This window comes from Macaca fascicularis, chromosome X (assembly GCF_037993035.2).
Source record: "Macaca fascicularis isolate 582-1 chromosome X, T2T-MFA8v1.1".
Classification (NCBI taxonomy): Eukaryota; Metazoa; Chordata; class Mammalia; order Primates; family Cercopithecidae; genus Macaca; species Macaca fascicularis.
In genome coordinates this window covers 45,022,152-45,034,496 of record NC_088395.1, presented here as the reverse complement: position 1 = coordinate 45,034,496, position 12,345 = coordinate 45,022,152, and the positions used below count along the sequence as shown (strand labels likewise).

At 38.7% G+C, this 12,345-nt stretch overlaps 1 protein-coding gene across 34 annotated transcripts in view; it reads right to left on the bottom strand.

Moving 5' to 3' along the window:
* KDM6A (lysine demethylase 6A) overlaps positions 1 to 12,345 on the bottom strand; it is a 236,173-nt gene that overhangs the window by 133,872 nt on the left and 89,956 nt on the right. For 31 of the 34 annotated variants that reach the window (XR_012429950.1, XR_012429952.1, XR_012429951.1 and 28 more), the window contains exon 4: positions 2,113 to 2,162. The exons of the other annotated variants lie outside the window; for them this stretch is intronic. Coding sequence is in view for 20 of the 31 variants with exons in the window: in XM_045383349.2 (XP_045239284.1) it covers positions 2,113 to 2,162 (50 nt within the window). In the remaining 11 variants the exon portion in view is untranslated. The remainder of the gene's footprint in view (positions 1 to 2,112; positions 2,163 to 12,345) is intronic. 34 annotated transcript variants of the gene reach the window in all.

Below are 12,345 nucleotides of genomic sequence, written 5' to 3'. Positions count from 1 at the left end.
CACATTTTATTAGGTATTTTAAGTAATCTAGAAATGATTTAAAGTATATGGGATGATGCATAGAGGTAATATACAAATACTTTATCATTTAACATAAGGAACTTGAGCATCCATGGATGTTGGTATCCATGAGGGGTCCTGAAACCAATCCCCCACAGATACTGAGGGGTGACTATATTATCAGGAAATAAAGAATAAAATATTCATGCTACAACATATATGAACCTTGACAACATATGCTAAGTTAAAGAAGCCAGCCACAAAAGACCATATATTATATGATTCCATTTACATGAAATATCCAGAAAAGACAAATATATAAAAGACAGAAAGTAGACTGATGGTTGCCAGGGCTGGGGATATACGTGAGATTCCATTCCAGGGAGATAAGTAAGACTGTGATTATGGCTGTGATGCAGGATTTTTTGCCCCTTAGCTGAGCTAATCTGGGTTTTTGTCTCACAACCAGGAAGAATGAGGCATGCAAACACATTGAAGGGTGAGGAAGACAAAATTTATTAAGCGAAAGGAAAGCTATCAGCAAAGAAAGGGGGTCCTGCCAGTAGGTTTCCACCTCACAAACTGAATACCAGGGCCCCAGCACGCAAGCTGAAGAGGCCAGGATCCTCCCCTGTATAAGGTGCAAATTCTTGGTGGCTCCACCCTGTTCCCCCAGTGCATAGGGACCTCCAGTCCACTGCAGGCATGCCCAGGAAAGCCCCCTGTGCAGGTTCCCTTATCTGCAGAAAACATCTGGTGTAAACACTTGTGGGCTGGGTGGATCAGTGATTCTCCAGGGACCCTTCCCTATCTGTTGAGACCTTTGTCTGCCTCCTCCCTCTATCAGCTGCACAGCTCTGAAAATTTACCAAAAGTCACTGATTTGTATAGTTAAAACAGCCAAATTTTATAGCATGTGAATTATACTTTGATAAAGCTTTAAAAAAAAAATAAGCCAGAGATTAGAGATTTTCAAAAGACTTAGGAAAAAAAAATTATAGATATAGATATAGATATCTAAAATCTCTACATAGTGTTCTCAAAATCTCTGCATAGGCTGACTATCGAAGGGCTTTCCCAGACAAAACCAGTCTATATAAGACTGGAATAAGTATCTACTTCAAAAAGAAAGATAAACTAACCAATAGAAAAATAAAATCCACAAAAAATCTGAAATGGCAATTCAGATTTAAAAAAAAAAACAAACTCACTGCTCAATAAACTTAAAAGTAAACATGATATAGAAGATCATGCTTAATTTAATCACTGCTCAAATTAAGATAAGTAAGTATATGATTCATTGTTTCACTGCTATGCACAGTCTTTCATTTAGGTAGGTCTTCTAAAAAATAGTTAGGTTCAGCTCTCCTCAAAGCTCCAATTATAAACAGAATACACCAAGAAAGAGTTTATCATAATTTTCCCATTACACCTTCCCATTTTAGCTTGATATACACATCTTCAGCCTTCTTTTACTCCCAGGTACCAACTTTAGAAAAGAAAACCAAGGAATCATTTTGTTATTGTTATTTGTTTAGTTTTGCTTGATTTTTCCTTATCACAATTCCATTATATTTGACCAGTAAAATGTGTCAGAGGTATCTAATTCTTTTTTTTTTTTTCTGAGACGGAGTCTTGCTCTGTCGCCCAGGCTGGAGTGCAGTGGCCGGATCTCGGCTCACTGCAAGCTCTGCCTCCCGGGTTCACACCCTTCTCCTGCCTCAGCCTCCCGAGTAGCTGGGACTACAGGCGCCAGCCACCACGCCCGGCTAATTTTTTTGTATTTTTAGTAGAGACGGGGTTTCACCATGTCAGCCAGGATGGTCTCGATCTCTTGACCTCGTGATCCACCCGCCTCAGCCTCCCAAAGTGCTGGGATTACAGGCGTGAGCCACTGCGCCCGGCCTCTAATTCTTAATAAAATACAAGGAGATTCACATAAGACGGCACAAACATAAATAATACTCTCAACCCTTTTCCAATACCTTTCCCCTAGAAGCAATATTTTAAGTAATTAACCAAAAAAGGCAAGAGTTCAATTCATTTTGAATATAACTGGCAATAATCTGCCCAAAACACAAACATGAAATCAGCATGCAAATATGCACTAACCTTCCAGTAGTCAGACTGTAAACTGTAGTACCTCTGGTATGCAGATAATGCTGAAAGAAGGAAAATAATTTTGAGTCATAATTATGTCTCACTTTAAAGTCAATAATATACTTAACAAGCATTATAACAAGATTCCCACCACATCCACCTCCCAGTAGACAGTGATAGTTCAAACAACTTAAAATTCTGGGCCCCCCTCAGGAGTTCAAGAACGTAAAACCATGGTCAAATCTCAGATCTGCAGTTGAACAGCATCTAGGCTAACCCCTTAGATCAACTTGACTTTCCTCAAAGATCAAAATCAAATGGTAAAGGATTAAGATTTTCCAAGGCGACTCCAGAATGTGCTAGATCATTTGTTCTCACAAGAGACCTCACTTCCAAGAATGGCTAACAACTCGACCACCTCAAAGAGCAAAAGAACTATTTCTTCTGTGATGCTTCCTTTCCTGCAATCAACAAAAAACTTACCCCCTAATTACCTTTCTCAACCTCAATTACAAAATAGGACATTACAAAATAGGACAACCCACCCACCAAAACCATCTTTAGGCATAAAAGGTTCTGAAAAACTTAAAAGTAGTTCTTGTCAACCTCAAAATTCAGTGAAGTGAACATAAAAAAGTAAAGTGAAAATTACATACGTACATTACAATTGGTAGAGAGTGCCCTTCTTAAAAAACAAAACACTGACGAATAAACCCCATCCCATACCAATTAAATCAGAATCTCTTAGGGCAGGAGGCTAAGCACTTATTTGATCCTACAAGTACAGGTATGACTGAGGGACACCCTAAAGACAAAGGCAGTAAAATGGACACTGAAGCAGGCTTAAAAAGTGACAGCAGCTCAGATACATTCTAATATGCTGGGGATGTTTACAGATGAACCAATTTATAAATTTTAGACATGGCACAATAGAAGCAAATTGCAAACATTACGAGAAACTCTTTCATAAAATTAAACAGGCAAAGAGAGTTCAGAAAAAAATTAGACATAATGAAGAGAACTTGCTCAATCGGATATTGGAATTACCATAAAGTTGTAAGAAATGGAATAGAAAAGAACTGAAAGCCCCAAATGAGAACTTGATACATGTAGGAATTAGCACAGTAAATAGGTGGCATTTCCAATCAGTGGGGTGTTAATAATGTAACCAGCACCCAAGTATTTATAAGTAAGCAAAAAAGTAAAATTTGTAACTCAAATCATATACTAAAATAATTCAAATAATACATTAAAGAGTTAGATAAAGGCCGGGCGCGGTGGCTCAAGCCTGTAATCCCAGCACTTTGGGAGGCCGAGACGGGCGGATCACGAGGTCAGGAGATCGAGACCATCCTGGCTAACACAGTGAAACCCCATCTCTACTAAAAAATACAAAAAAAAAAAAAAAAAAAACTAGCCGGGCGCGGTGGCGGGCGCCTGTAGTCCCAGCTACTCGGGAGGCTGAGGCAGGAGAATGGCGTGAACCCGGGAGGCGGAGCTTGCAGTGAGCCGAGATCCGGCCACTGCACTCCAGCCTGGGTGGCAGAGCGAGACTCCGTCTCAAAAAAAAAAAAAAAAAAAAAAAAAAAAAGAGTTAGATAAAAAAAGAAGCCCATAAAACTACCAGATGAAAACGTGGTGAATAATATTTTTCTGATCAGCTACAAAAGGATTTTTTAACTTGTGGTTTACAATTCACAATCTAAGATATGGAAGACCAGGATAAAAACTATTTGAGAAGCAACTGGCTCCCTCAACTCTCTCACTCAACATTTGATGTTGTTTAGGCAATCTGACCGAAAAAATACAGAGATTCTCCATCAAAAGGCCATGGAAATCATATTCAGAGATCCGCAATCACATGCTCAGAGCCTCCAGTTCTCAATTATTCCAATCATGAAATATGGACAGCTAAGAATTATCAGACATCTAAAGAAAGCCTCTAACCAAGAAGAAACTAACACAAACACAAAAAAAGACAACCTAAAACAAAAAATAGTGACTACTATGCAGGAGAAAATATACTTCAAAAAATTCTTACTAGTCTTAGATAAGCGAAAATATTGTTTTCATTGAGGGAGGTGGAGAGGTGGAAAGGGGGTGTGTGCAGGAGAACAAACAGGATGCTACAGAAAAAAATTAAATTCGGTAAATTAAAGTATGATAGGAGAAATGCATAATTCAATAAAAAGATTAAAATGAAATTTGAAGAAATTTCTCAAAAAAATAAACAAAAAGGACAAAAACGGAAAATTAGAAAAATTGTGTCCTGGAGGTCTAACATATCAATAATAGAGTCCCAAAAAGAAAGAATAAAAGGAAAAAAGAAAATTCAGGAAATAATTCCAAAAAAATTCCCAGAAAAGAAGGCTATGAGTTGGTAGTTTGAAGGGTCCTACAACAGATGTATAATTCTAAAAATAAGGCAATAGAACAATGTTTTCAAAATTCTGAAGGAAAATTATTTCCAACCTAAAATTATATATCCAGTCAAATGATCTATTAAGAGGGTAGAATAAAGGTATTTTCAGATACGCAAAGTCTCCAAAGAAAATTATCTCCCAAATACCTTTCCTGAAGAAAAATCTGATAAATATGCTCCCCTTAAAGGAGAGTATATACCAAGAAAGAAGAAGATATGGTCTACTGAAAGCAGGAGACACAACAGATACAAGAGGCCATGGGAATACCCAAGATGAAGAAAAAGGGTGATCCCAGGACAGCAGCTATGCCCCAGATCCAAGTCACTGAGGCTTATCATTAAAATTATTGTAACCTCTTCTCAACCTGAGGACCAAGTATCCAGATAAACCTGGCCCAGATTCTTAACTGGGTTTGGCTTTTTCTTGACCATGTTCTGATAAAGTTTATATATTCTCCCCTCTATGTTCTACAAAATAGATGATGTGAAGGCTCCCAGAAGTGTTAAGTGTTCTGCTTTGATTTACTTTTTTTTTTTTTTTTTGAGATGGGGTCTCACTCTGTTGCCCAGGCTGGCGTGATCTTGGCTCACTGCAACCTCCGCCTCCCAGGTTCAAGCAATTCTCCTGCCTCAGCCTCCTGAGTAGCTGGGATTACAGGCGCTTGCCACCATGCCCGGCTAATTTTTGTATTTTAGTAGAGGCGAGGTTTCCCCATGTTAGCCAGGCTGGTCTTGAACTCCTGACCTCAAGTGATCCGCCCGCCTCAGCATCCCAAAGTGTTGGGATTACAGGCGTGAGCCACCAGGCCCGGCCTGATTTGACTTACTTCTGAATAACCCACTCTCTCTGATCATATTTCTGACTAGATTTTCCTGGTTCATATTGGTCATGTCACATGTCCTAATTATGGGTATTATGTTTGCCAAGAGTCACACATGCCCCAGCACACTGCCTTCCCCAAAAGTGGCTCTTGTAAACTGTTGAGGAACCAGAAGCCACACTATTAACACTAGAGTCTCTTGTTTAGTTTTACTTCTCCTAAGAGCCTCCTCTAATAGTGACAATATGGCCCCTTCCTTACATAGCTATATTCGTGCCTGTTATTCAGCTTTCCAAAGATAAACAATATCTTGTTCAGGGATACTTTTATCAGTGAAGAAAGAAAGAAAGAGAGAGAGAGAGAGAGAGAGAGAGAGAGAGAGAGAGAGAGGAAGGGAAGGGAAGGGAAGAAAGAGAAAGAAAGAGAAAGAGAGAAAAGAAAAAAGAAAAGAAAAGAAAAAAAAGAAAAGCAAGAGAACACTGAACATCACAGCCAGGCATAGGTTACACCTACAAAGGAAGGGAGGAGGATGCAATTGGAGAGAACACAGGCTGGTGGTAGCAGTACCATTCTATTTCTTAACTTCTAGAGTGGCAAGACAGGTGTCAATTTAAATAGTCTTTAAACCATATATAGGTTTTTAGACATTCTACTTAAGTATAATACACTGCTCAATTTAAGGATCGGAAACTAGCAAAAAAACATTTTGCAACATACTGCATGTTACCCTTCACTAGTGACCAAGTTGTTTCTTCAACAAAGCAGTAAATAAAACATTATCTTCTGATTATATACGCTGGGGACAAACCGCCCCAAAAAAGCTTCTTGGTACTGTCGACACTCCCCCCAAACCCCTCCATACTGCCCACCCCTTCCCTTAATGCAACTCTTCTCTGTGCCATTCACCCTTCCCCCAAGCCTCTTTACATTTCTAAGCCCTTATCCAGGTGCCGCAGTGGAGCCAGCGGACTTCCCTTATCAAACCTTGCTGCGATAAGCAAACCCCAATTACAAACCATCCAGGACCACACAGGGGGAGGTCATGAGAAGCATAAACAAACTTTACCTATACCCTCCTGTAAGTTCCTTCATCTAGCTGTTTCCATAAACGTCACAAGCTGATATATGGCAAAGTTAACCAACTAACGACCCCAGGGTCTCTCTCCCCCATATAAACCCCTCATTTTGTAAGCTCAGGGCTGCCTCCTCTGTCTGTGCTGGAGCAGCCGGCAGGTTCAATAAACTTACTCGCCTGACTTTGGGTCTATTCTTCCTTTCTCTCGGCTGACCTTACAGTATATGAGATGCTGAATAAAAGAAGATATACCAAAAATGGAAGTTAATGTTTTCTAAAATTCTATATGAAATGTTTTCATTTTATTGTAAATCACCAAAATATATGTATCATATAAAGAACATTCTGAATATGTTCAAATTACAGAAACATTACCCAAAAACATCATCACATATTTGAAAAAGTAACTTTTACATATGAATAATGCTCATCTTTTTTGCATAAAGATGATGCCAACCAACCTATCATTGGAAGGACGTTAGGCTATGAGAAATTTTGCCAGCTGTGGTGAAGAACTGGTTTTTAAGCCATCCCCCATTTCCTAGTTCTTCATGCATGAGGTCATTAATTAATGATCTTCTAAAAAGAAAAACAAACTAAATTATCAAACTAGCTGTAGAAAAAAAAAAATAGTCAAGCAAGAGTTTGTGTAGTCAATGGTGTGGCTGATATTTTCACATTCATTTCTAACCACACTCTCAATCCCCATTATTGATTTGAAAAGGTTATTGGTTTCCTGGCAATCTCAGTGATTGTTTTAGTCCAGAAATGGGCACATGAGTTCAGGCAGCCCAATCACCACTGATTTATAGATGGCAGACGTGAAAAAGGTTCTCTTTCTACTAATGCATGTGAACAAGGAAGCATATATTACCAACTGCCACCACAAGGGAACTATCTTGGGATGAAGCCCACAGAAGAACAGACTGAAAAGTAACTGGATCCTTCTAGACTTTAAACCATGCCTGGAGAAAACTTCACCTATGAACTTCCTATTATGTGAGGTAATAAATGTCCTTACTGTTTATGCTAGAATCATGTATTTAATACTTGTGCCTAAAAACATTCTGAACAGAAGACTTGGTCCCTGACAATTTTGTGCAGTCACCATATCAAACCTGGAGATTGCCCTTTTAACGATATTATAGAATTTCCACAAATTTGGAGGGTATACTTTCAATAATTTGATTAATTATATATATCATCTGGCTTCATAAAATTATCTTTCAGGATTAGGGAACCTTTAAAAAGATAGTATGATGTCTTTTGAAGCAAATAAAACTGAAGTATAAGAAGTCCACGTGATGTGAAAAGATGTTACCAAAAAAACCCCAAAGAAATAAAAAATTAAAGAGAAAAAACAAAAAAATTTTAAAAAGAAGTCCATGTAATTATCAGTTGGGAGAAACATGGCATCCATACAAAAACATGGTGAACTGAGAAATAAATATGAATGCTCAAATTCAAAGTCACAAAGTTAATACTCTAAATGGCAGGAACAGATTTGTAACTCAGCCATTTCTTCCATAAGCATTTGTTCCATTTTTTCCATGAGCGATCTTTCTACTCATGTACACATTTTATCAACAATTATACTCTACCCTCATTATGCTTAGCATCTTATTTTAAGAAAAATCTTAACACGCTGTTTCTTAATCAGAAAAAAAATCATTAAAACTCTAAAGATGCAGTATACAAGTACCCATCACCTCACCAGAGTCTCTCTAGTAAAATCCTTTTGACCAAAGCACAATCCTACTCTCTAGTAAAATTTTACTCTCTAGCAAAATTCTTTTGACCAAAGCACAACTACGTTAAAGATTTCTAATCTAATCTAACGTTAAAGATTAGAAATCTTTAACGTGGTTATCCATAAAAAAAATTCCTAGTCTACTGTAACTAGAATTTTCTAAAGTCCTTAATACAGAATGAGGGAAACCATTTATTTGGACATCCTCATATAATGCTTAAAACCTGTTTTAGAATGCTTACAGAAAATGGATTAAAAATTTGACAATTCTGGAGAAGCCAAACAAAATCTATGATTGGAAAACACGTGTTTCATGTTCTTATACTATAAATATTCCAGGATAGAGTACTGTCATTCGACCCACAAAAGACAAAACGAGAAAGAAAACTCTCCAAGCTCTAACTTAAGGCTTCTCCACATTGGCAGCTCTTGGCATGTAACTTGCCCTGGCCATTTGTAACTGCTTAAGAATTGAAACAACCAAAGCATATTTTGCCCAAGTGACAGAAATGCAACAAATGACCAATTACTTGAGGGAAGGAAGAATGGAAGAAAAATCTACCACTGGCTAGAATTTCAGGGAACTTATAATGGGGAAAACTTCCAGCTAAAAAATACAAAGAAACAATTTTTAAGAGTTTCAAGGTTTTCATATTAATGTCAGGAATGATTACACTCCTCTAATTTTTTACTTCTGAAGTTCTTACTGTCTATCCTTTAAGTCTCTCGCCTCATAATTTCTATCTGTTTATAATTTTGCTGTATACTTTGAAGTAATCTGCTACCTGATTTTTTGAGACGGAGTTTCGCTCTTACTATCCAGGCTGGAGTGCAATGGCGCGATCTCAGCTCACCACAACCTCTGCCTACTGTGTTCAAGCGATTCTCCTGCCTTAGCCTCCCGAGTAGTAGGGATTACAGGCATGCACCACCACGCCCTGTTAATTTTGTATTTTTAGTAGAGACGGTATTTCTCCATGTTGGTCAGGCTGGTCTAGAGTTCCCGACCCTCAGGTGATCTGCCCGCCTTGGCCTCCCAAAGTGCTGGGATTACAGGCGTGAGCCATTGTGCCCAGCTGCTACCTGATTTTCTAATCAACTCATTTAACTCAGTGACTCTCTTCGCCTACAATTTACCACATATTTAAAGACATTTACACATATTTTCTATTAACTGCTCCTAAGATCCATCACATATATTCATCTAAATATATACGCTTGTGCTTCAGCCCAGGGTTCTGTATCTCTCAGGTTGTCCTCCAACCCGAAGAAGTGAAATCACTGCATCATCTCCATGGTTTAAGGCTTATAAACTGTCTGAGAGCCCCATCAGCCATTTGGCTTAGGAGGTTCATAGGTTAGTTTTAGAGTTAGGAGTAGAAAGGAGGTATAGTAGACACTGTAAAGAAGCACTCACATCCCATTTCAAGAAAGAACTGCTGGGAATCCTGCTTCCTGAAAGCCTCTATCTGTGAGATTCTACAGAAGCTGCCTGAGTTGCAGAGAGCCAACTTGTCCCTGGTCACAATTCTTCTCAGGCTGGCCCATGTTCAATATGGAATAATTGGAGTATAAAGGCCTGGCTATCTTAGCCCAACTTGGTATAGCTCTCAAGGGCCATTCTGGCTCCAGAGCTTCCCAGGAAGTTAGTAAAGGTTGTCACAGCTTAATTTCTCCTTCTGTCCAATACTGGTTCTATCCTCCACCTTCCCAAGCTGTTGAACATAAAGGAAACTCCTTACTGAGGAATATAACAACAATAGGCTGACTGCACTGAGCCTCCATTTTCCCACAATCCCCTATCTAATTACTATTTTAAGACTTAAAATAAATTCCTACAAACAAAGTGACCAAATAAAGTGACAGCATATTTTTTTAAACTATTCATTCATATCACCAGCCAGAAAGGCTAAGAAAACATTTTACAAAGCCTTTTTTCCTTCTGCATCAAATTCATCTGGAATGACAGAAAAGATAAATGATTACCAAATTATACCATCTTCAGACCAAAATTTTTTTTTGGAATTCTTGTAAGACAGAAAGTAGATGAGAGCAAAATGACAACTAAGGGTAAGAAAAACCACAGCCCAAAACACACACAAAAGAGGTTCTACCATTTTCTACTATAGAAATAGAAGCCTTTTTTTTTTTTTTTAAAGGAACTAAAAACTCAAGAGAAATGACAAGCTCAGAAAACTTTACACAGAAAAGATGACTATGAATCAGGGCAAAGAATTACAGGGCTGTCTTCAGAAAAACAAGGCCTCCTATGTACATATAAAAGTCTCCTATGTACATATACCTGAGCAGTTCACTCACAGAATTACATGTTTACTATATGGTTTACTCCCAGGAAGTTATGGTTTATAACGTGTTCTCTAAAAAGAAATGTCTATTTGCCCAGGGTTAGTAGTTCTCTAATCCTGTACTAGTTCCAAAGAGAGGAGGAGGAAGCAGCCAAAGGTAACAAATGTCTCTATAAACAGGTAATCTTGAGGGTATGAGTATGTGTTGGAGAGGAAGGGAGAGGGCTATTAGAGACCGATTCTAGTTTTGGACTTGCAGAAAGACGATGAAGAAAACAGATAAAGAATTCATTTTAAGTGGAAACATGCCTTAAAAAGCCTCAAAAAGGATTTTAAAAAATACCAAAACACATCTAGGAAACAGAAAACCACCAGCTTGAAATGTTAAAATATACTGAATACATTTGCATACCCCTGCACCCATTTTCTCCTACACATTAATCAAGCTGTTGACTACCTATCAATGTCCAGGTCATCTACACAACACAAAACGAAGCACATGTTTTCAAGGACTTAAATCCTTAGATTATCCTTCTCTCACCTTACTAGATTACTCTCACCAGCTAGTTTGCTAACACAGTCTAGTTGCCACATGCCCTCCCTTCCAAAAAAGAAAACATATCCAAGATGAATCTCCCTGGATTCATTACCTTCATAACCAAAATTTTTATAAGTAGCCACGCATGGTGGCTCACACCTGTAATCTCAACACTTGGGAGGCTGAGGCAGGAGGATTGCTGGAGCCCAGGAGTTCAAGACTAGCCTGGGCAACAAAGCAAGATCTCTGTCTCTACAAAAAGTACAAAAATTAGCTAGGCGTGGTGGCGCACACCTCTAGTTCCAGCTACTCAGGAGGCTGAGGCAGGAGAATCACTTGAGCCCAGGAGTTTGGGGCTGCAGTGAACCATGTTTCTGCCACTGCACTCCAGCCTGGGCGACAAAGCAAGACCCTGTCTCAAAATAAAATAAAATAAATATAAATATATATATATATATGAAAAATAAAGCTATAGTCATAGTCTAACACAGTGGTTGTTAGGAACTAATGCTGGTGGTGCCGCCTTTAAGTTGAAGCAATTGCTCATTTACCATTCAAAAAATCCTAGGGACCTTAAGAATTATGCTAAATCTACTGTCTATGCTCTATAAATAGAACAACAAAGTCTGAATGACAGCACATCTGTTCACAGCACAGTTGATTGAATATTTTCAGCCCATTATTGAGAACTATTGTTCAGAAAAAAGGATTCCTTTCAAAATATTATTACTCACTGACAATGCACCTAGTTACCCAAGAGCTCTGATGGAGAGGTACAAGCAGATTAATGTTGTTTTCATGCCTGCTAACACAACATCCATTCTGCAGCCTACATCAAGGAGTAATTTTGACTTTCAAGTCTTTTTTTTAAATTTATTTATTTTTTGAAACGGAGTCTCACTCTGTCACCCAGGCTGGAGTGCAATGGCGCGATCTCAGTTCACTGCAACCTCCCCTTCCTGGGTTCAAGCGATTCTCCTGCCTCAGCCTCCTGAGTAGCTGGGACTACAGGCGTGCGCCACCGCACCTGGCCAATTTTTGTATTTTTATTAGAGACAGGGTTTCGCCATGTTAGCCAGGTGGGTCTCGACTCTTGACCTCAGGTAATCCACCTACCTAGGCCTCCCAAAGAGCTCGGATTACAGGCGTGAGCCACCGCACTCGGCCTCAAGTCTTATTAAAGTAATACATTTTGTAAGGCTGTATAGCTGCCATAAATAGTGACTAATCTCATGGATCTAGGTAGAGTAAATTCAAAGCCTTCTGGAAAAGATTCATTATTCTTGATGCCATTAAGAACATTTGAGGTCAAAAGGCTGGGCGCAGTGGCTCA